Source organism: Bos taurus, chromosome 19 (genome assembly GCF_002263795.3).
Source record: "Bos taurus isolate L1 Dominette 01449 registration number 42190680 breed Hereford chromosome 19, ARS-UCD2.0, whole genome shotgun sequence".
NCBI classification, from domain to species: domain Eukaryota; kingdom Metazoa; phylum Chordata; class Mammalia; order Artiodactyla; family Bovidae; genus Bos; species Bos taurus.
Genome location: NC_037346.1, coordinates 7,715,266 through 7,739,353, shown reverse-complemented (window position 1 = coordinate 7,739,353; position 24,088 = coordinate 7,715,266). Strand labels below are relative to the sequence as shown.

Below are 24,088 nucleotides of genomic sequence, written 5' to 3'. Positions count from 1 at the left end.
ATATAAATCCTATCTTCTTAGGAATTTAGAGACTTCCCTGGTGGCTCAGAGGGTAAAGTGTCTGTCTACAATGTGGGAGACCTAGGTTCGATCCCTGAGTGGGGAAGATCTCCTGGAGAAAGAAATGGCAACCCATTCCAGTATTCTTGCCTGGAAAATCCCGTGGACGGAGGAGCCTGGTGGGCTACAGTCCACGGGGTCCCAAAGAGTCGGACACGACTGACTTCACTTTCTTAGGAATTTAATGTAAATGGGCCAGATGCTCCAATTAAAAGGCAGAGATTGGCAGGATCACAAAAAAATGGGATCTGACCATATACAGTCCACAAGAACCACACTTTAGATTCAAAGACACAAATAGGTTGAAAATAAAAGGACACAAAAAGAGAAACTAGGCAAATAGCAACCAATAACAAGGTAGACCACATTTGGGTCTCAATAAACTTAAAGGATTGAAATAATACAAAGTATATTCTCTCTCCATAATGGAATGTATTTAGGTAGGTCTTAGTAAATAGCCACTGCATGGAATTTGTTAATAACGCCATGTCCCTCCTAATGTAATTCACTGACTAATCAGCCTTTCTAAACTTCTCTTCCTGGAAGGAGAGTTCTACAAGCATTCTGGCATGAGTCAGGTCACCTCACCCACAAGAGCTAGGTCAGAGGGAATTTCATAATGTTTATTTCCTGGAAAATGCTCCCCATGGGGGACAACATTTTACAGTAGGACATACTTGGTTTTTGGAATCATAGTCTGGATACCAATAATCATTACCTTAGACAAGTTATTTAGTTTTCCTAAGCCTCAGCTTTCTCATCTGTACCATAAGGTATTTATACCTCAAGGATTTAGATGCTAAATATATCTTAATTTCCTACCCTCTTCAGTCTTCTTTTTCTCATGCAAATAACATCGTCATATGCAAGAGAAGAAATGGGGTAAATAGTCCTGGAGCAATAGAAAGCTGGAATTAGGATGTTGAATAAAGCAATCTTGAGCTAGTACCCCAGTCCTCTTTTGTATGAAACACGTGACCCTCATCTATAAAATGGACATAATGACGTCCCTCCTGCAGTGCTAACAAGGATTATGGGAGATTATAAGGATATCTATGACTCGCCTGGCACCCAGAGGTACTGATAAATGGTAGTGATCAGAATTAGAAGCTGCCTTTCCTCCCTTTTTGGCGCCCACCCTGTCCCCAAAGTAAACTCCAGTTCAATCCTCCCAAAGCACTACCTTTCCTTTCGCTCCGCATCTCCTCTCTTGAACACGTCTCCCCTAATGTACACACACTTGTCCTGCACCGAGCTAGAGCAGCCAGGGAAACAAATCTACAATTAGAAGAAAATAACTAAATAAACAATTTTGAGAACAATGTCTCAAAATTATATTTGTGTGCGTGCACAGGCGCGCGTGAAAGTGGGTATGTATGAGACAGGAGATTTTTGTTGAGACTGGGGTATCTCCAAACTCCAGGAAACTAGAAGGCGGGGCGGGGCGTAGAGGGGAAAGCGTGTTACATCGTCCGGCGGGGAAAGAAATCTCCCAAGTTGAAGCCTCAGAGTGTGATCACGAGTTCCTGCCTGCGGAGATCGTGTTGCCCAAACGCCAGGGCTCAGAACCAGGGAAAAGAAAGGAAGGATGAAATAAATAAAAATTTAAAAAAGGAAGAGAGTCCCGGGCCACCCGGAAAGCCCTTGCTGTAGCTTTTTTCACAGGTCCGTCCGATAAGCCCGCCTGGCTCGCGGGGGCGGCTGGCGTCCGGCCTGGCTCCCCGAGGGCAGGGACCCGCGCAGGCGCGTCCCCCCGGGGGCCCCGGCGTGCCCGGGACCCGGGGTTCACTCCTCGCGACGGCCCGCTTCCTCCTCCGCCGCGCGGCCGCGGGAACGGCCCGGGGGCCGAGAGGCCGGCCTGAACGCCCGGGGTCCGGCACCGCGCGCCCCGCGCCCACCCAGCGCCCGTCGCCGGGGCCCGAGCGCGGCGGCCGGGACCTCGGGGACCCCGGGACGCCCCCGCCCGGGGCGCCCCGCCTGCCCCACGTGACTTCCTGGAAGCCGGGGCCCCGCCCCGCCTCTTGGTTTCGTTTCCTCGGCGGCCTCGGGGCCACTGCGCCGCCGCGTCCCCGCACGTCCCGTCGGGCGCCCACGACACACCATGGCGGAGCTGTGCCCGCTGGCCGAGGAGCTGTCGTGCTCCATCTGCCTGGAGCCCTTCAAGGGCCCGGTCACCACGCCGTGCGGCCACAACTTCTGCGGCGCGTGCCTGGACGAGACGTGGGCCGTCCAGGGCGCGCCGTACCTCTGCCCGCAATGCCGCACCGGCTTTGCCGCGCGGCCGCAGCTGCGCAAGAACACGGTGCTGTGCGCGGTGGTGGAGCAGTTCCTGCAGGCCGAGCAGGCCCGGCCCGCGCTGGCCGCCGACGACTGGACGCCGCCCACCCGTGCCGCCGCCCCCAGCGCGGCCGGCCAGGTGGCCTGCGACCACTGCCTGCAGGCCACCGCCGTCAAGACGTGCCTGGTGTGCATGGCCTCCTTCTGCCAGGAGCACCTGCGGCCGCACCTGGACAGCCCCGCCTTCCAGGACCACCCGCTGCAGCCGCCTGTCCGCGACCTGATGCGCCGCAAGTGCGCCCGGCACAACCGCCTGCGGGACTTCTTCTGCCCCCAGCACAGCGAGTGTATCTGCCACGTCTGCGTGGTGGACCACAAGACCTGCTCCCCTGCGCCCCTCAACGAGGCCAGCACCGACCTGGAGGTAGGGGGCGGCGGGCGGCGGCGCCGAGAGGCAGCCTGGGCCGGCTGGGTGGCGCACAGGGCCCCGCTGTGGGCAGTGTGGCCGACCAGGCGGATTCCCGTGGGGGCGGTGGAGGGGCACCCTCAGGCCTTGCTGTGCCTGAGATGGGGGCAGGGGCACAGCTAGTGTCCTGGTAGAAAAGGCCGTGAGAACATACAGCCCTCGTATTCGCGGCTCACCCCACTCGCCCATTTTACAGAGGGAACTAACTACTTAAGACACAGGTGACATGTTGTTTGCATTAAGTCTAGCAGTTATCTGGGGGTCCCCTTGTGGCTCAGATGGTAGAGAATCTGCCTGCCATGCTGGAGACTCAGCTTCTATCCCTGGGTCGGGAAGATCCCCTGGAGAAGGGAATGGCAACCCACTCCAGTGTTCTTGCCTGGAGAATTCCATGGACAGAGTAGCCTGGCGGGCCACAGTCCCTGATGTCTCAAAGAGTGGCACACGACTGAGTGACTACACTTTCACTTTAGCAGTGGTCTGACATGTTTAGTAGAGGGTTTTGAACATCAAATATGAGGGCTAGAGGTTACCTCGGTTCTCTTAAGTTCCCCTAGCTCCCAGGTGGTGGGTATAATGAGTTGTTTACGGCTGAGGAAATAGGAAATGGACATTCAGAGAAGTTCATTTCACTTGAGTTAACCCAAGTGGCCAAGTGGTCATTGGCCAGCTGGTCTGACACCATTGTTGCTGTTTCTTCTGGTGGATGAGCCTCAAAGCCAAGTCCTGGAATTCAGAGCACAGGACATTTCTGAGGTCATGTGAGATAAAGTCTTTGTGAGCCAGAGACTTCTGGTGACCAGGGAGGACCAACCATTATGAGGGGGAGGGTGGGCAGGGTCCCCGGAAGCCCTGGACAGGAGGCCCAGCCGCACGCTTGCTGTGCCCTTTCTCCTGCCTGAGCCACTTTAAATCACGGGGCTGGTCCTCATCAGCAATGTGAGGAGGGGGATCAGGGCCCTTCTTGGTCTGAGATGGTTTCAGTGGTTGCCTGGGGTTGGTCCTCATCAGCAGTGTGAGGAGGGGGATCAGGTGGATTCCTCAGGGCCCTTCTTGGTCTGAGATGGTTTCAGTGGTTCGAGGACCCTGATGTCCCGTCTGGAATGGAGGCAGAGGCTGAGCAGGCGTAGTCCCACTCCGTTTCCTTGCTTCAGTCAAACTTCAGGGTCAGGCCTGGGTTCTTTTCTCTCTCCCAGGCTCTCAGGGAAAACCGGGGCTGTCCTTGTGCTGTCTAAAGAGATGTGAAGCCTGGGGACCTTTGCAGTGGCTCCACGGCTCGGGGGCAGGTGCTGCTCTGGCCTGGGCAGGACCCTCCCTGCCTCGTCTGCCTGTCCAGGCTGAGCTGGGTTCCTGCGGCCTGCTTCCCTGAGTCCCTCAGGCCTTGCCTGACGTTGACTTGGGAGGTACAACTGTCTCAGGCCCAGCCCTCTTGGGTCTCCACCTGTTATAGGAAAGAACCTGCCTGGCCTTCAGAGCCTGGAGGCCTGCTCTGCGTACATCAGCTGTGGTTCAGGGCAAGTCATTGCATTTCTCTTGAGGGTCAGCTTCTTCATCCCTAAAATGGAATTAATAGCATTCCCTCTGCACATCCAAGAGTGGCCAGGAGGCTCCACGGGGCTGAGCTGTTTGGGAAGTTCTTCTTAGGCAGGCCCCAGGGCCCAGCTGGTTGACTCGGACTCTGACCGGAGCTGAATGTTGAGACCTGGGTTTGAATTCTGGCTCTACTTCCTGGCTGGGAACCCATCAAAGGGCCCAATAATGATGCCTATCTGAGGAGGTGGTTGGGAGGATTAATGAGGTGATCCATAAATGGCGGGTTTTGTTTATTTGTTTTAAACACAGCTGTCAATCCGCCTTCAGTGTAGGAGACTCAGGTTCAATCCCGGGGTCGGGAAGATCCCCTGGAGAAGGGAATGGCTACCCACTCCAGTATTCTGGCCTGGAGAATTCCAAGGACAGAGGAGCCTGGCAAACTGCAGTCCATGGGGTTGCAAAGAATCAGACACGACTGAGCAACTAACACTTCACTTCTTAGCTTTTAGGCTGTGTATTTTTTTTTTTTTTTTTTTCTTTTCAGTTGACAGAGATCAGAGTTGCTTTTTTAAAAAAAATAGTTATTTTAAGTTTTGGCTCTGACAGTCTTAGTTGCAGCACACAGCCTCTCTAGTTGTGGTGCACGGGATTAGTTGCTCCTTGGCATATGGGATCTTAGTTCCCTGAGCAGGGATTGAACCTGTGTCTCTTGCATTGGAAGGTGGATTCTTAGCCACTGGACCACCAGGGAATTCCCCATGCATGGCATTTTTATAGCTCGCTAGCAGCTCCTGCTAACATTTCTGTTACTCAGAAATTCCCCGAGGAGAGTTTGCCGCATGGAGGGTGTTAGACTGCCCAGATTTTCTTCTTCTCAAGACGTGTGGGCCTGAGGACTTGGGCGGCCTAGATCTGCTCAGAAGGCCTGGTAGCAGTTCTTATCCAGGAGGCAGAAGGCAGGGAGGGGCAGAAGGACCCGTTGTAGTCTGGTCTGGAGCCACAGCTTCCACTCGACCTCCAGGGCCTGGAGCTGAAATCTGTGCCCAGATTATCTGTATGCCATACACACTCGGCTTTTTAATCCTTTTAACAAGCCTTGCCTGCCCTCCATCTCTTGGCCTGCTGCGTCTTTTAACCCGGCGGCCCCCCACCTTTTTGGCAGGCAGCAGGAAATGGTTTCGTGAAAGACAGGGAGAGGTGGTTCAGGCAGTGTGGGGAGCGGCAGATGAAGCCTCGCTTGTTTGCCTACTGCTCACCTCCTGCTCTGCGGCCTGGTTCGTGGCAGGCCTTGGACCAGTACCGGCCTACAGCCCAGGGTTGGGAACTCCTGCTTTAACCCGTCTCCTTTCCCAGCCCTGCTGCTGGTCAGTACTGGCTGCAGAGCCAGCCCAGCTGGGTTTGATCACTGGGGTAAGGTGGACTCAGGACTCTGGTGCCTACTTGGAGGACCGAAGTCCCCAGCCTGTAAAGGGATGCTCAGAACTTTGAAATGTTCCCTGTCCTTGATTGGCTGCTCTCAAAGGCCTTGGGTGGCTTTCCTTTGGTCTATAGCCATGTGGGCCCCTGTGTACCAACAGGGACTGTTGCATGCCTTTGATCAATATGTGTAAAATCTTTCAAGATATGGTGAGGGACAGGGAGGCCTGATGTGTTGCAGTCCATGGGGTTGTAAAGAGTCAGACACGACTGGGAGACTGAACAGCTACAAGAATGACCACTGAGAGTGGGTCTTGGAAACAGTTGGCAGCCCCCAGGAGTCCTGAGGTCTCTTCCAGATCTGAGACCCGTGAGGCTGGATGTGCCCAGGGCTGGCCTTCTGCCTTTGGCCGCAGTTTATCTTGGCCGCTGCTAGAGGCTGGGTCAGAGGTTATTGTCACAGAAGTCACATCTGAAACACCATGAGTGACTCGGGCTTTCGAGGTTGAGTTGGTGTGGCCTTGGTTTGTGCTTCCAGCCTTTCCATGTGACTGTCACTGGTTATTCAAATCCAGGGTGAAGGTCAGTGACCTGGGAGAGCCAGAGGACAGGAAGGGAAGGCCAGAGTATTGTTGAGCCAGCTAGTTAAGGGACGTGCATTTTTTTCCCCTAGAAATTTCCTGTGTGCTTAGTTTGGACATAAGTCTGTTATTGTAATACCAGCATCTTGTAACACTAGTTAATAGTGATGTGGCCTAGGTAAGCCCCTTAATTATTCTGCTTCAGCGACGTCATCTGTAAAGGGCGGATAATCCCCTACCTCCTAGTGTTGTTTTTAGCTTTACGAAGTTAATATGTGGAAAGTACTAGAACAGTGTCTGACTTGGAGTAAGTTCATGACCAACACCAGCTGCCGTTATTACGGTGGAGGTGGTGGTGATTTTCCTACCCATTTCTACACTGCAGCATTTTGCCTGAGTTGGGTGCAAGTCGGCTGGTGATTATGAAAATTTACGAAAATACTTGGGGGCTTCAGGTGGCATTAGCTGCCTTGGTGCATCGGAACGTGACCTGGGGCCTAGCGATTCTGAATTACCCTAGTTCAGTTTCAGGGACTGAGCTGGTTTGCCGCCGGTTCATCCTTATTCCAGGGTGTAGTCCTTGGAGGGCTCGGTCTGTGGGGCTTATCAGGTGAGCCGTGGACTTTGGTTTTTGTCTCCCTGCCTCTCTAAGGCGCACAGAGGCTCTCCCAGCTGTGTTCCCGAACTGGCAGATGGCCCTGGGAGAACCCCAGATGCCAGGCTTATCTCTTTGGGTTTCCTTCTCCTGTGGTCCTCCCTTTCTTTGTTAGCCCCCCATTGGTTTTCAGTAGGTCCCCCCTCCCCCAGTATTTTGTCTGCTTGCTGGTTGTTTGTAGTGGGAGGCTTGGTGTGAACAACTCCATTTGCCACTTACTGAAGCGGCTGTCTCAGCTCATTCTGTCTGGGTGAGCTTGGCCCCCTTGCTTTCCTCTCTGCCTCAGTTTCATCATCTGTAAAATGGGTTCTAGTGAAGAAGCTCGTAATAATCCAAGCTGACGTTTACTAAGGACATTTGTCCTTGCTAAGATCCAGGCACTAGGCTGAGGGCTGACACTGCTTCAGTTAATTGTCCTTCTAGCCCTGCAGGGTAGGAACAGCTATATCTGTTTCCTGACCAGAGAAACAGGTGAGAGACAGTTGGACAGCTGAGAACTGAGTCTGCTATGTCTCGCTCCAAGTCCTGTCCTTATAACTTCTTCACTGTGCTGTCCCCCTGAAAGGATGGAGGCAGTAAATACGAGCATGTGTCAGAAAACTGCAAGCAGGCGAGACTTGGGTGGTGGAAACAGCTGTGGGTCCCTGGTGTTGGGCACTTCTGGGGGGCTGGGACAAGGTGTGTTCTTACCCAGTTCGTTTTCTCTGCAGAACAAGTTGAGGCAAAAACTGACTGTCATGTACGGCCAGATCAATGGGGCGTCAAGAGCGCTGGAGGACGTGAGAGCCAGGCAGCAGGAGGTGCAGGTGAGAGATGGGGCGCCCCGTCCCTCCGGGGAGGCGAGCACAGCTCTGGCATCCGAACAGCTCCTGTTGGGTCCACTCACAGAGTCAGAATTCAACAAAACATGCAAAAATCTACATGCCCAGAGAGATTCTTAATAGACTACGAGTCCAACCTGGGTGGGAGGAATCACTGAAAATTAAGGTTAAAACATAGCAACATAAAAAGTAATTACCGTTTAAATGGGAGAGAAACAGGAAGCAAAAGCTGCATCTATCTATTTAGTTAGTTTTTGGCTGCGCTGCATGCAGCATGGAGCAACTTTTGTTCCCCAGCCAGGGATTGAACCCATGTCCCCTGCATTTGAAGCAGAGTCTTAACCGCCAGACCACCAGGAAAGTTCTTGCATCTATTTGTTTGTAAAAAGTGTATTTGTCTTCTAGGACTACTGTAACAGATTACCACACACTTGGGTTCCGAGAAATGTAGTCTCTCACAGTTCAGTTTTCTGGCTGTTTGCAGGCAGAGGCTTGGTTTGAACGACCGCATTTGCCACTTACTGAAGCCACTGTCTCAGCTCGTTCTATCTTTGTGAACTTGACCCCCGTGCTGTCCCCTCTGCCTCAGTTTTATCATCTGTAAAATGACCTCCAGGAGGCCAGTAGTCCAAATCCAAAGTGTCGACAGGGCCACACTCCTTCCGAAGGTTCCGAGGAAGAGTCTGTCCCCGCCTCTCCAGCTTCTGGTGGCTTCAGGCATTCCTTGACTTGTGCCTGCATCATTCCAGTCTCTGCCCCCATCTTCACATCGCCTCCTCCCTCTGTGTCTGCTCTTTGTCGCTAATAAGGACACTTGCTAGTGGATTTAGAATCACCTGGGTAAGCCAGGATCATCTTGGCTCCAGATTTCTACCTTAGTTACATCTGCATAGACTCCTTTTCTCAGTAAGATCACATTTCCAGGTTCTGGAACATGGATGTAACTTTTAGGGAGCCACCATTAAACCCATTACAGAAAGTGTAGGAAAAAAGACTGGAAGGAAATATAGTCAAGGAGCAGTAGAGCAAGTGTTGGAGTGGTAGAATTATAGAGGTTTTTTTCCCCTCCAGGTTTGTAATTTTTATAAGGTTACAGTGCTTTTATATTGAGAGAAGGTTTGATTTTTAAGCATCCTTTCTGGGGTGGCAGCATCTGGTTTCATTGCCACCGCTGTGGTTAGATTAGATGAGATCTAGATTAGAATACTAGCCTGTGATGCTGTGGTCATGTTGGCAAATCTCTGAGCCTTAGTTTTTCCATCTACTTCCAGAACCTCTTTCTGAAGGTGAATTTGAGGCTTAAGTGAAAGAATGCAGATGAGAATACCTGTATTGATTGGCGGGCAGGCTAAGTTCTTGTAGCAGAGACACCCCTCCGAATCAGAGGCTTAAATAAGATAGCTGTGTGAGTTCCTCACTGTGATGGCTCAGGGCTGGACCTGAGTAACCCAGGCAGGCTATGGGATGGTCTGCGGCCTGTGACCCTTCAGGGTTCAGGACCTTGCCTTCTTCCTGCCCTTCCTCGTGTCTAGCTGCCACTGGGACACCATTAGATCTTTGCTGTAGCCTGTGAGAAGGAGCGACAAGGGGGGAGAGTGTTGTACTTGTCACTTTTGTTTGCGTTGCCTAGGCAGCAGCGTAGTCACGTGACCAGCTGCAGGGGATGCTGGGAGATGTAGTCTGTGGCTGGGCAGCCGTGTGCCCATCTGAACCCAGGGGTGTTTTCTTACTGACAGGGGAGAAGGAGGATGACTACTCGGGGACATTGATAGTCACATTGGAAGTGGCAGGGTCAGGTACTGGTTTAAGAAGTAAATTGAATTCTCAGGAATTCCTGGTGGTCCAATGATTAAGACTCTGAGCTTCCACTGTAGGAGGCTTGGGTTTAAATCCCTGGTAGGAAAACTAAGATCCTGAATGTCACATGGTGTGGCTCCCCCCACCAAAAAAAATTGAATTCCAGTCTCCCTGGCCCTCTTGTGTGTGTTTCTCTTTGTCACGTTCGATTCTGAGCTGATGAGGTTACCAAACCTGTAAAAGGAAACGGCAGCTTCTAGAGCAGTGCCGTCCAGTAGAAATATAAAGCGAACCTTATATATAACTTTAATCTGAATAATGCACGAGACTAGTTCTGTTAGTATATTTTGTTTAACTCAGTATATCCAAAGTGTTATTTTAATCAATATAAGGTATTAATGAGATGTTTCATACTCTTCTTATTTTACACTATCTCACATCTTAACTTGGACTGGCCATAGTTCAAGGGCACTTCAGCTGCATGTAGTGTAGCTCTAGAGGAAATTGTCTAGGGCAGCTTCATGCCCTTTAAAAAAATTACTCACGAACCGCTTTCTAGCTTAAGAAGTAAAATATTGCCAAAGAGAATATAGGCCTGGCTTCGTCTTTCCCTTTTTGTATCCCTCGTCCTCTCGTCCAGAAGTTGCAGAGAGTCCATGGGGTCGCAAAGAGTTGGGCACGACGGAAGTGACTGAGCGCGCAGACGTGCGCCATTCTATTTCTTTCTAAGTCTTGTGTCCGGTGCCTCTTACTGTGTGTCTTCTATAAGTTGTTTTTCCCTTATCATAGGTTAATATTCCATCCCAGGGAATAATTTTCAGTCTTCTGCTGACTGACGCTCAGCCTGTTTCCTTGATTTTGCTATTCAGCAGTGCTGCTTAGAGCATTCTCGGGTGTCTCAGGAGCAGAGTCTATTTCTTGAGTACCTTCTTTGGACTCGATTGCTGGGTCCTAAGGTGCTGGTGGTAATGGTGGTGTTCAGTTGCTCAGTCATGTCCAGCTCTTTACGACTCCATGGACTGCAGCACGCCAGGTCTCCCTGTCCTTCACTATCTCCCAGAGTCTGCTCAAACTCATGTCTGCTGAGTTGATGATGCCATCCAAGCATCTGTCTTCTCCTCCTGCCCTCAACTTCCCCAGCATCAGGGTCTTTTCAAATCAGTCAGCTCTTTGCATCAGGAGGCCAAAGTATTTGAGCTTCAGCAACAGTCCCTCCAATGAATATTTAGGGTTGATTTCCTCTAGGATTTAGGTCATAAGGTATGAAATTCACTGATCTTGTCAGATTGCTCTCCAAAGTGGTTGCACCCGTCTGAATTCCCGTGAAGTCCAGGTGAGAGCTTGTGGTGCTCCGTGTGTCAGGCCCAGCCCTTTTGCCCGTCTGACGGATGCCCTCTTGTCCTGGCCTCTCAGGACGCTGCACATAGGAAGCTGGACCAGCTGAGACAGGAATACCTGGAGATGAAGGCTCTCATTGATGCCTCCGAGGCCAGCACCACAAGGAAGATAAAGGAAGAGGAGAAGAGGGTCACCAGCAAGTTCGACAACATTTACCAGATCATCCTCAAGAAGAGGAGTGAGATCCAGACCCTGAAGGAGGAGGTTGAACTGGCCCTGACTAAGGGGGACGAGTTTGAGTTTCTGGAGGTGGGTCATGATGAGCACGTTGTTGAATCCTCTTTCTGCCTTGCATTACAGTGTGGAGCAGGACTCTCAAGGGGTTGGGGCGGTAAGGGGTTTTGGGACGCATCCCCGAGACACACAGGCTATATTAGTTTTCTATATTTTGTGACCACTTACCGCAAACTGCGTGGCTTAGAAGAAAAGCTGTCCGTTACCTCACACTCTGTGTGGCTGAGGCTGTGGTCTCACTAGGCTGTATGTTCCTTTTGGAGCTCAGGGTTGTCTTCTAAGCTGACATGCTTTTTTTTTTTTCTTCCACTGTGTAATTTTTCTTTATTAAAAGAGATTTGTTTCTCTGAAATGATAGATCTACTGTTTGAATTCATAGCTGGGATGAGATTCAATCAACACAGTCAGCAGTTTGTATCCGTTCAGCCTCTTTTCCACTTTTATTCTTCTGGATTGCCCCAGAGTTCTTCTTTCTGTTATTCACATCTGTCAGAATCTTCGTGACAACGTTACTAATTCCTTTTAGGCTTAAGCTCTCTTCAGCCAGTGTCTGGTCAAATCACTTGGAATAAGCAAGGTCATTGTGGATATCCAGTCCTAATTGAGCTCCATCTTTGTGTACGGCTTAAACTCTTCATTCAGAGGGCTTCATACTCCCAGAAATCTACCAACTTCAGGGAAGTTTTAGCTCAAGACCCATTTTTCAGTATTTTCTGCTCTTTGATGTCTCTCCTTTGCCTGTCTGACAAACACAGACAGAATACCTGTGTCCCTTGGACATCTCCCCCAAGACATGCATTTCTCTCCCCCTTAGAAAAGAGCCTAATTCTCCTTTGTTGGGTTCCAGTGTGTTTGGTACCTGTGAGTTCTAATAACTCATAAATAGGAAGTCTGTCCTGTTGAAGAAAGGAGCATATTCTGCCGTTGCTGTTTCTAGTCGCTAAGTTGTGTCTGACTCTGGCAATCCCGCGGACAGTAGCCCGCCAGGCCCTTCCCTCCATGGGATTTCCCAGAGAAGCATGCTGGAGGGGGTTGCCGCTTCCTTCTGGGGAAGCTCACATGCTTGTTGGCAGAGTTCAGTCCCTCATGGTGCAGGCTTGAGGGCCCTGTGTCCTTGAGGTTCCTAGAGGCTGCCACGATTCCTCAGCATGTGGTCCTCTTTCGACTGGGCAGCTGGTTTCCTCAGAACCAGCAGAAAATTTCTCCTTCCGGGAAGGCCCACTTTCTGTTTTAAGGGCTTTTACCTGATTCGGTGAGGCCCACCCAGAAGAATCATCTTTCTGAAGAACTCAAAATCAACAGATTTGGGATCTTACTTACATCCGCAGTACTCATTCAGTGTTTCCATGTAATGTAGCCTACTCACAGGAGTGATACCCTTTCATACTCACTGTCCTGCCCTTAATCTGGGGGCGAGGATGTGTAACGTGTGCACCCAGGGCAGTCAGGAGGCTCGGGGTCCATCTTGGGATGCTGCCTGCATTAGGCCTCCACCTTCTTCCTCCCATCCCGCCTCTGCATGGTCCCCGGAAGTATCTTTCTACAGCATGGACACCCTTTCTGACTTTGTGTTCCTCAGCGTGGCCCATAGGGCCCTCGGTGACCTGCCTGCCTTTGCCAGCAGTCTTATCTCTTGCGAGCCACCCCCAGCCCATGCCTGGGGCTCTGACCACAGCAGGGTGCTCCTCAGAGGCCCTGAGTGTGGGCAGGGAACTCTGAGACTGGCCTCTGCCTCGTAAACCCTGTCATTTGTCCAGGGCAGCCCCAGTTCCCCCATCTTCCTGGGATCCCATTGTTTTCCCACTGCTGGTGATCCAGAGCGTGTGACCTGCCTCTGCTCTCTCCCTTGATGACCTCAGTCTAGACATGCTTGTTTCCTTGTCTGTTTTGAAGGCTGTCTGAGCCTTTCAAGAGGGGCCCTTCACCCTCCCAGTGTGTCTGCTGTACAGCAGAGTGCCAGGTACTCAACGGGTGTCTCTGGGAGCCCAGGTGACTGGGTGGCATGCTGCTTTGACACCTCAAAGGCCCAGATTCCACGTTCAGGCCCTGGGGAGGCACAGGAGTGCCCAGGAACCTTCTCTCCTGTGTGCAGGGTCTTCTAGCCACGCCTGGGCAGGATGGCATTTTCTTCTCACATGCTCACTCCTGTTTGTTGATCCAGTTGCCTCGAGCTCTCCCAGAAGGATTCTGAGTCCACGTCTGGGCCTCTTGATACCATATGATCTGATTTGGTCTCCAAGCTTGGGAGACCTTCCGTAAGATTCTTCTCCTTCACTGGATGTGTGGCTGAATCCTGCAGCCCTCGGGGCCTTCCTGTTCTGTGTTCAGAACGTGCATTCAGAGCTGGTCTTTGAGGGGCGATGGTGGTGGAAAGAGCATTATCCATGGGTTAGGAGGCCTGGGTCCCAGTTGTGTCCTTGGTACTAATCGGCAGAGGTCCTGGCAGGACACCTGTCATTTCTTGACTGCAGTTTTTCCCTTTGTAAGGTGAGGGCTCTTCCACCTCCAGATGGCTCTGTCTTAAAGGGGCACTTCAACCCCCAGCCACTTTTGAGAGGCTGATTAGATTGAGTGCCCACGGGCACGGGGAAGCTCCTTCCGGGGTTCATGAGGCCTGAGTCCGGGCCCTAGCTTCATCAGACCTGCCTGAACTAACCCCCTGGCTCATTGCAGAAAGCGACAAAGCTGCAGGGAATCACCACGAAGCCAGTCTTTGTCCCCAAGGTGGAGCTGAACCACGAGCTGATTAAGGAAATCTATCAGGGCACCTCCGACCTGAAGAATGAGCTGAAGCGGTGCCTCAGACAGCCCCAGGACAAGAAGCCTGAGGAGCTCACCATCCCAGGTAACTGTCGGCAGCCTCTCAGGCTTTCCACTGGGGTTCTAGAAACGGGATGGGTCCCCTCTGCGGTTCGGGAAGGGAAGTCCTGCTCTGGAGCACTGGGGCTTGAGCTTCAGATGTTAAAAGACCACTGCCCTCATCTAGGAGGCGGTGGGCAGTCTTCACCTCATCCTGAGACTGTAGCCATCCTTCCTAAAGTGTCTTTTGTGGCCAGGTGTTATGAAGGGCCTTTCTGGATAGGCTTTTATTTGGTCTGAATCTGAGGCTGGCTCAGATGGGCTGAGTGGATTCTGGGTTGTCAGTGTTGTTTGGTAAGGAAGCAGCTAGTTTGGAGGTCAGAGAAACATGAAATTCTTTCTTGATATCCCCTTCCTTGGGGCCTCCCAGGTGGCTCAGTGGTAGAGAATCCACCTGCCAAGCAGGAGACATGGGTTTGATCCCTGGGTTGGGAAGATCCCCTGAGAAGGAAATGGCAACGCTTCAGTACTCTTGCCTGGAGAATCCGATGGACAGAGGAGCCCGGCAGGCTACAGTCCATGGGGTTGCAAAAGAGTTGGACACGACTTAGCAACTAAACAACCGCCACCCCATGCCCTTCTGCTTATATCCAGCCCCTTGTCAGATTTCTTCTTAAATATCTCCGGACTCAGCTCATTCCACTGCAGCCGCCACATGCCTGCTTTCGGTTGAATCACCTGCGTCAACTTCCTAACGAGCTCCTCTGCAGCTGCTCCTGTCGCAGCTGGAGAGAGCACCTCAGGATGACAGTCTGCTCTCCTGGCACCCTCTCCCCTGCCTCCTCTTTGGAGAATTTCGTTTGTTTAGATTGCAGACCACACTCTTGAGTCTGGCTGTTAAGCCCCTGCCTGATCAGGCCCTGTCCACCTCTCCAGCCCTGAAGCGGCCCCCTCCCCCCAGTACATCCCTTTACGCTCAGTTCTTCAAATATGTTAACATCCCTGCCCCGGGGTCTTTGTATATCCCCCCTCCTCGCCGCCTAGAGGGCTCAGACTCCACCAGGTGACTCCTGTCTCCCTTGGAGATCAGTTAAAACGTTAACATTTCTCAGCAAACCTTCCCTGTTGCCACTCCGGCTCCTCAGACAAGGTCCCAGGTCCTTATCCTTCCTTGGGGTCCTTTTTGTACCTGTCGCTTAAAAAAATATTATATATTTACGTAGCTGCTTGGGTCTTAGTTGCATCATGCGGACTCCTGCATTGAGGCGCACGGACCCTCTAGTTGTGGCTTGCAGGCCCTGGAGTGCCCAGGCTCACAGGCTTAGTTCCCCAACCAGGGCTTGAACCCTCGTCCCCTGCTTTGCAGAGTGGATGCTTAACCACTGGGCCACCTGGGAAGTTCCTTCACACCTGTCGTTTTACTCCTCCTTGCCATCGCCGTCTGCCTCCCCTGCCAGCTTGTGACCCATGAGAGCAGGGGCTGGGTCTGTTTTTCTTCCAGAACTGTCCCCAGTGCCTGGCACAGAGCCCAGCACACGCTGGGTGTTTGGTCTGTAATCCAGGGAGCAGGCCTGAGTCCCAGCCTGGCTGGCCGAATGGCCCTGCTGAAGAGCCTCTGCAACCGGTGTGCCGCGGCCGTGGCCAAGGGGAAGCTAATTTGGTGCATTAGCCCCGTGTGTTTGTTTTCCTGCTACACCTGTGCTCGCTGGCCTGGGGACAGAGTGGTGAGAGACTCCCGGGGGAAAGGAACCTCCTGGGCACAGCAGGCGCCTTGGTCTCGCCCCCTGGGTGAGGAATCTTCCCCACGGTTCAGGAGAGCAAGCACAGCTCGCAGACAGGTCAGCGGTGTGGAGCGGAGTGCTGGCAAAGACTCCACCCCAGTTACACTTTAAGGCAGAGAAGAGAGGGAACACACCAAATTTGTGTTTCTGTTGCCTCGTTTCTAGTGCTTGTAAGTGATCAGAGGGGAAGGCTGGTGGGAGTCACCTTTGTAAGCTCCCTGCAGCTCACTGCCCTTCCACCGTGAGGCTGGCTCCTTGGCTGGGTGTGGAAGAGCTGCCTAAACTAACCTCTCCTTCTTTGGCCCAGGGGACGCTGGAGGACCCTGCGCACCACACACACAGAAGAAGCCTGTGAAGAAGGTCGTGAGTAAGTAGTCGCACCTCTATCCCCGTGGGCGGCGGCAGCCGTGGGCATCAGCGCTCAGGCTGAGGCACCAGAGGATGTCACGGCTCCTCCCGGGGGGCCCAGCCCACCCCGGGTTCTGGGTGGCCTGGAAGCGTCTGGGGGCAAGTACCAACCGACCCTGATGCGGGGAGGTTGCAGGGTTCCTGGGAGGACCTGCTGGATATTCCCACTGCTTGGGATGGCAACGTGACCAAAGCTGGTTCGTCTTGAGAAATACTTAATGTGATGCCAAGTTCTGGCCTGGGGGGCAGCACCCCGAGCAGAGGCTGTCTCTTTTCAGTCCTGGGTGTGACGTGAGTCAGCCCTCACAGAGCCTCTCAGCCTTTTCTCCATTATTACCCTCTGCTTTTACCCCTCAAGCCCTTTTAGACAGAATTTTCCTAGTCACCCCATACATGAAGTTTAATACCCCACATATGGTGGGTCTTTTACATATGGTGCTTTGATCCATAAAAAGAAGATTTTTCCTTCCTTACCTCTCCCTGAGTCCCTAAAGATCAACTTTTGTCCTCCACTTTGGGGGTAATTGGCTGATGACTCAGATGGCACCTAATCTGCCTGCCATGCAGGAGACCTAGGTTTGACTCCTGGGTTGGGGAGATCCCCTGGAAAAGGGCATGGTAACCCACTCCAGTATTCTTGCTTGGAGAATTCCACGGACAGAGGAGCCTGGGGGGCTACAGTCCGTGGGGTCTCAAAGAGTCGGACGTGACTGAGTGACTGTCATTTTCAGTTTCACTTGGGGATGTTGGAACCCTTGTTGAGATGCGGGCTGGGTGCAGAATGGTCCTCAGGTTCCTCATGTATCAAATGCAGACCATAACGGCGTTGACCTCACGGGACTGTTGTGTGAGGTTTATGTGGGACACTGATGGCGAAAGCTCTTTAAAGGCCAGGCGTATGTCCCTGATGCTGAAGCGGAGACTCCAGCACTCTGGCCGCATGGAGTGAAAAGACCCTGATGCTGGGGAAGATTGAGGGCAGGAGGAGAAGGGGGCAGCAGAGGATGAGATGGTTAGAAAGCATCACCGACTCAATGGACATGAATCTGAGCAAACCCCGAGAGACAGTGAAGGACAGAGGAGCCTGGTGTGCTGCAGCCCGTGGGGTCGCAGAGTGGGACAGAACTGAGCGACGGGACAACAGCAATAAATGTCATCAAACTGTTGACCGAAAGAGTCGGTGAGGACGGAGGAGGGCTGCTCGACGCCATGGGGTGGTGAGGGGCTGAGAGAACCCTGGGCTAGTTTTTGTTGTTGTTTGCTTGTCGTTAGTATTTAGTGCTTGTCTTTGGCAGACAAGTGTGTGCTTTTGGAGTGGAGTGTAGTCCGGGGCTGGCATGCCTGGGGCAGGGGAGGAGGGGGCCGTCGGGAGCCTGACACGTGCAGAGCACCCGATGTGAAGACGAGGTGACGCGCACTGCCAACCTGTGTCCTTCTCAAGGCTCCGGCCCAGAGAGCCTCCCTCCCACCACCCCCCCTCCACAAGCCTGCTCTGCATGCGTGAGCCGAGGATGCTGGCATCAGGCTGGCTCGTGGGTGGACTCGTCACAGTGTGGGTGAGGCTCCCGTGGTCACTGGGAGGGAGCCCTGTGCCCACAGCCGAGGTCACGGCCTGGAGTCCTCCCAAGATGCTGGTCCAGTGGGAGTCGGGGGGAGACGCAGGTGGGGAGATGGGGAGAGTGAAAATGACCCCTGAGACAGGGCTCTGAGTGAGAGGAAGGGGCGGCCAGGGGCCAGGTGGGGCCGTGGGCGGGTCCGGTGGGGCTGGTCTGGAATGTGCAAGGTCCTCAGGCCGGCGGGGATGAGATCCAGGACTCCCCTTTTCATTTCAGTCGTGGTGGTGAAGAGTGGACCCGAAATCTTCCGGCCCTCCAGACTTGAGCACACATCAGAGTCCAGTGGCTAGTAACCCAGATTGTTAGTTTCAGCTGGTCTGAGGGGTCTGGGAATTTGCAGTCCTTACAGCTGCCCAGGTGATGCTGACACTGCTGGCTTGGTGTGTGTGCTTTGAGGATAGTTGTTTTAGCTAAACTCAGTCCCCATAGATATATACTGCAGATACTTTATAAAGACTATAGTGGTATCTGGCAAGCACTTTTTTTTTTTTTGGCTGGTTTTCTATGTGGGGTTTTTTTGTGTGTTTGTTTTTGCATTTTTTCTTTTGTGGAGATATGGTTTACCTACAGTAAAATGTCCAGATCTTAAAAGTAAAGTTAGATTAACAAACACACACATCTGTGTTGCTGCTGCTGCTAAGTCGCTTCAGTCGTGTCCAACTCTGTGTGACCCCACAGACGGTAGCCCACCAGGCTCCCCTGTCCCTGGGATTCTCCAGGCAAGAACACTGGAGTGGGTTGCCATTTCCTTCTCTAGTTCATGAAAGCAAAAAGTGAAAGTGAAGTTGCTCAGTCGTGTCTGACTCTTAGCGACCCCATGGACTGTAGCCCACCAAGCTCCTCCATCCATGGGACTTTCCAGGCAAGAGTACTGGAGTGGGGTGCCATTGCCTTCTCCGATACATCTGTGTTCCCATTATGCAAATCGGGATAAAGATTTCCATTTCACCAGGAAATCCATTCATGCTCCTTATTAGCCCCTCCCCACCAAAACCATGATTGGACTGTAGATTAATTTGCCTGTTGACCCCCTTACATTTTTCAACTTAAAACATACTAGCTCTGTTTGTATGGGTCACCTTCACATAGCGATTATTATTATGGTGTTTGAAAGTATGGTTGTTTCTGCTTTGAAACATCTTAATTCTGAAAATTTTGTTTTTCAGAAGAAGAGAAGAAGCCCAGGAAACCTGGTAAGTTATGCATTTCTGCATCTTTTAGTTCCTTGAGTGCCCGAGTGCAGAACTAAATGCCAGCAAGGAAAGCTGAGCTGTGGGCTGGTGTGTGTTGGGGGAGGGTCTGAGATGGGCGTGGGCTCCATGACTTTGACTTGTGCTGGCCGCTGGGTCTGGGCTTGGGGGTGAGGATAAGTGGACGTGCACGAGACCAGTATGATGCATGTTGCCCTGTCTGGACTCTCTTGTGTCACCCTGGCGGTCCAGGTGTGTGTTTGTGGAGGCAGCTCTTGAGAAATAGTGTGGGAGGGATTCCAGGCCATCAGGTCACTCTGTTGTTTCCCCAACTCATACCTCTCTTCCCTTATCCCAGGCTCTGCCTTACTCAACAAGCCTGTCACCTTTGGATCCTCGGAACACTTAGTGAATCCCAAACTAACTGTCCAGGAGGGTGAGTTCTGGTGGGCCGTGGACAGTGGAATGCCTGCTCTGAATTTGTTTAGCAAATGGTTTTCTGTTCCTCCTCCAGGTGCAGCCAAAGCCCCTCCCGTGCCGCCGACCTCAGCGTCTCTCAACGCCAAGGTGCTGGAGAACTTCCTAACCAAGTCCAGGCCGGAGCTCCTGGAGTGTGAGTAGCTGCTGCCTTGATTGTCCTTGCCTCTGTCTGGCGTGGTCAGCCTGTCCCCTGGAGGCTGTCCTTACTGCTCCTCTGTGGTTCCAGCCTGGAAGTGGTGGCAGTTCCTTCCTCCAGGCCAGGCCTCGGGCCACCCATAGCTTTAACCCACGGAGCACTCTCCGCTAATGCTTTCTTGCAGAAATCTCTCTCTGCAAAGTACGCTCTGGCCCTCCTGGTGCTGTGGGCGTGGTTCTGGCTCAGTGGGCGTGGCTCGCCCTTGCTGGTGCTGTGGGCGTGGTTCTGGCTCAGTGGGCGTGGCTCGCCCTTGCTGGTGTTGTGGGCGTGGTTCTGGCTCAGTGGGCGTGGCTCACCCTTGCTGGTGCTGTGGGCGTGGTTCTGGCTCAGTGGGCGTGGCTCACCCTTGCTGGTGCTGTGGGCGTGGTTCTGGCTCAGTGGGCGTGGCTCACCCTTGCTGGTGCTGTGGGCGTGGTCCTGGCTCAGTGGGCGTGGTTCACCCATTGCTGGAACTTTGGTACTTGGTTATCAGGGCCGGCCTCCCTGGAGCTTCCTGGCTGGGAAAGGCCTCCCCTGCCCCCAGCCCCCATGACTGATGCCAGCTGCTGGGGGAGGTGCTGAGTCACATGTCTGTGGAGCCCCCTGCACTCTGCGGTACAGCTGTTTAAGCAGGGGAAAGAAGTTCTAGGGACTTAGGGTATTCAGAGGACATTTTCCCAGGCCATTCATTTTGCCCTGGGGGAGGCCCAGGGCCAGGTGCCAAGTATCTTTCCCTGAGCCAGGGGGTGGCAGAGAGCCCTGGTCTCTAGCTTCCCAAATTCTCAAGCTCAGGATTTTCCCAAATTCTCAAGCCCTGCTGTCTGTCATTGGTCCAGGGTCCTCCGTGAGTGGAAGGGCAGGGAGGGCTGTGTCCTAGGGAGGAGGTGGAGGCCAGGCTTGTGTCCTGATCAAGGATTTTATTCAGGTCATTGCTGTGCTTGGCAGACCTCAGTTGGCTGCCCGCTGCCCCCAGTTAAAGTCGAGACCCTTTGGCTCGCCACTCGTGGCTTCAGAGGTCCCTCTTCTCTTGCTGCAGCCTCTGTGTTCCCAGCTGCCCAGCCTTCCGTGTTCCCAGCACATGTCTGTCATCCTCGTCACTCCATGCTTGCCTTCACTGTCTCCTCTGTCCAGCGTAGCCTTTCTCCCTCCTCTGCTCTCCTGTTTAATTCTTCTCATCTCCCTTTTGCTTGGCTCAGATTCCAGTCCACCCATGAAGTAAGTGTTCCTCTGTGCTCTCCCCTCCCTTGTCTCGTTACCCCCATGGCTGTGTCTCTCCAGTAGAGTGCCTGCCCTTTAGTGGCGCATGGAGTCTTCACTGTTGTCATTACTGATGCGCTTGCCTTACTTCTGGGAGTGGGAACTCCACGAGGCCAGGCACCACATCTGGTTCATGGTTGTGCGTCCTGTATAGAGCCTGGCATAAGCCAGGGGCTCAGTAAATGGTTCTGGGTGGAGGAATAGACAGACAGATGGGTGACTAATAGACACACAGATGGCTTGATTGGTGGTTAGAGACATGGACAAATGTCTGACGAGCTGGACAGAACGAATGGACGGGAAGGGTGGTTGAATGGATGGGTGGAACAAATGAATAAATACTACCAGCCAGGGAAAGGATGAAACGTGAGAGTGCTTGGAGCTCCTCGTGATTGACTCCTTGATGCTTCCTTAGATGTGGTTAAAGTTGTCCTGGACTACAACACCGCCCACAGCAAGGTGGCCCTGTCCGAGAACTACACCGTCGCGTCCGTGGCTGACGCATCCCTGAACTACCGGCCGCATCCCCAGAGGTTCACATACTGCTCGCAGGTGCTGGGGCTGCACTGCTACAAGAAAGGGATTCACTACTGGGAGGTGGAGCTGCAGAAGAACAACTTCTGCGGGGTGGGTATCTGCTACGGCAGCATGGAGCGGCAGGGCCCCGAAAGCCGGCTTGGCCGCAACAACGCATCCTGGTGTGTGGAGTGGTTCAACACCAAGATCTCCGCCTGGCACAACAATGTGGAGAAAACCCTGCCCTCCACCAAGGCCACGCGGGTCGGGGTGCTTCTCAACTGCGATCACGGCTTCGTCCTCTTCTTTGCTGCGGCTGACAAGGTCCACTTGTTGTACAAGTACAAGGTGGACTTCACTGAGGCCGTGTACCCCGCCTTCTGGCTCTTCTCCACGGGTGCCACGCTCTCCATCTGCTCCTCCAAGTAGGCCGGCCACAGATGCTCGGCCGGACCACCCGCGCACTTCTCCAGGTCCCCCCCCAGGAGGGTGCTGCAGGTGGGACCCCCGGGAAGTTGCCCTAGGTCCCCCAGGGCCAAAGGGATGGGAGGGGACCTGCGGAGGGCGGGAGGCTGGGCAGATGGGGTGAGAGGTCAGGGTTGGCCGGGGATGGGTGGGGTGTTTACCTTGTGGGTGAGGAAGGCTCCCACTTCCTGGTGCCTCTCTGGCCGGATGCACCCCTCTCGGTTCTGGTAGATCTCCAGGCGGCTGAGCGGGTCTCCGGGGAGTCAAAGTCACAAGCGTCTCTTTCCTGCTGGACATAATCTGTAGCCACTGTGGGTTATTCCTCAGGCCTCTGGTGCCTGCTTCTTTCTTCTCCGAAGTAGCCTTCAAATCTTGGAGTTCTGATGACTCTTTGTAGAGCTATTTGGGTCTGTAGATTAAAAAAAAAAAAAAAGCCAAAGTTAGTGAATTTCATTCTCCTCCACTGCCTCCACGTGGGAGTTGGGATGAATGCTCAGACTTCGGATTATTTTCTGTGCTCGAGGGAAGCGACCCACAGCAGGTCTCCACCCAGACCGGAGTTTCCCAAAGAAGTATGTCCTTTTCCCCCTCTGTTGTCCCTTCCTGTCCTGCACCTCATCACCCCATCCACGGTTTTAAAATGTTGAGTCCACACTTTCGGTCTAAGGTTTCAAACCATAATCTGAATCAGCCTGTGTTGAATTTGTGATTCCGGGTCAGCATGACCCAGTCCCCATGTGGCCAGAAGCCCCACCCACTCCCGTGTATTATGAAAGGCGTTTCCGCAGATGCCTTTGGCTTTGACTGCGGCCCCAGAACCTTCTGGTTGCACAGGCTGTGGAGCAGCGGTCCCCCTACACAAGAGGGCATTAGCAGTCGGCAGTTTTGCTCTCATCAGAGTGTCTCGCCTACTGACTGGCTCTCCTCAGTGCTAGCCTCCTTCCTCCAGGACTGTGAGACTCTGCCCTAGCTGGTGGAGACCCCACCGTGGCCAGCAGAGCTGATCGGTTAGCTAAGCCTGCTGCCACGCAGACAGGCCCGGTGCGGCTGCCTCCAGGACCACCCTAGTCACCTGCTGGGGTGCTTACCTGTGGCCAGAAGGGCCTGCTAGCAGATCCATGGGAAGCAGCAACATTCCTGTTCAACCCAGCGCTGGTCCTCTTGTGAGTCAGAGAGGCCCGAACCCTTTCTACTCTTCCTCATTTGAGCCAAATGCAGATGTAGGAATTGACCAGGAGAAGGGTCAGAAAGACAAACCAGGGAGGAAACCAGCTGCCAGGATCAAGTACAAGGGGCTATTTTTCCTGCAGTGTTTCTGTGCAGTGGAAATAGCCTCAGTCCACTGAGGGCTGGAGGGAGTGGATGGCTGGAATTTTCCGAGCTCCTTACATCCTGACATTGTCAGTATGTAAGTTTTCATCCCCAAAGTGGGAGAAATGTAACAGCTTGTGAAGAAATGAGTCCTGCTCTGGACTTTCCCAGCAGGGGAGCTGAAGTCAGGCTCCTTACTCCTAATGGTCTGAAAAGGACCATACCACTGGAGACATGCACCTCAGGCCTTCCATATAGATGTTTGATATTATGTCAGCTCATCTCTGGTCTTGGCAGGATCCCCAGGGCATTCTAGTTAGGCCCAGAGCACTTGATGTTCCCGACGGAAGTGTTGATGTGTGTCACCTTCCAACACGAACTATTACTTCCTTGGGAGAGAATTCATCTTTGTAGGGAAGATCCCCTGCAATAGCTGAACTGTGGGTGTTTGAAGATTTTCTTCCTTTGCTACTAGGAAGAAAAGTTCTTTGGTGATTCTTCTCTGCTTTTGGAGATGGTTCAAAGCACCTTCATTGATCTCCTGAAACAAAAGCCTTGTTCAGAGCCAGTTCATGCTTGGGGAACAGCTGGGTTGAGGAGGGTGCCCAAGATTAAACCACAGGTCCTGCTTGGGCTCTCCTCTAGAAATGAGGGCAGCCGGGGGGGCGCTTCCCTGATAGTGCATCGTCCAGCTCAGGACAGAGGAGCCTGAGCCCCTCTTGTGATGAAAGGCAAGCAGGTAACCCAAGCTGAGGCTTACGCGGGTGCCTTGGAGACATGAATTGAGGAGCACGCCCTCGCTGTCTCAAACCATACTGTGTCCAGTGGTGAGACTTCATGTCCCCTCTTGCC

At 53.0% G+C, this 24,088-nt stretch overlaps 1 protein-coding gene across 1 annotated transcript; it reads left to right on the top strand.

Moving 5' to 3' along the window:
* Positions 1-2,133: 2,133 nt before the first annotated feature.
* TRIM25 (tripartite motif containing 25) lies at positions 2,134-22,358 on the top strand. The gene is given in 9 exon segments (NM_001100336.1): positions 2,134-2,761; positions 7,699-7,794; positions 11,020-11,253; positions 13,912-14,083; positions 16,126-16,185; positions 19,009-19,035; positions 19,391-19,468; positions 19,547-19,645; positions 21,360-22,358. Coding segments are annotated over 9 exon segments (1,896 nt in total). The 5' UTR covers positions 2,134-2,161; the 3' UTR covers positions 21,890-22,358.
* The last annotated feature ends 1,730 nt before the right edge of the window (positions 22,359-24,088 follow it).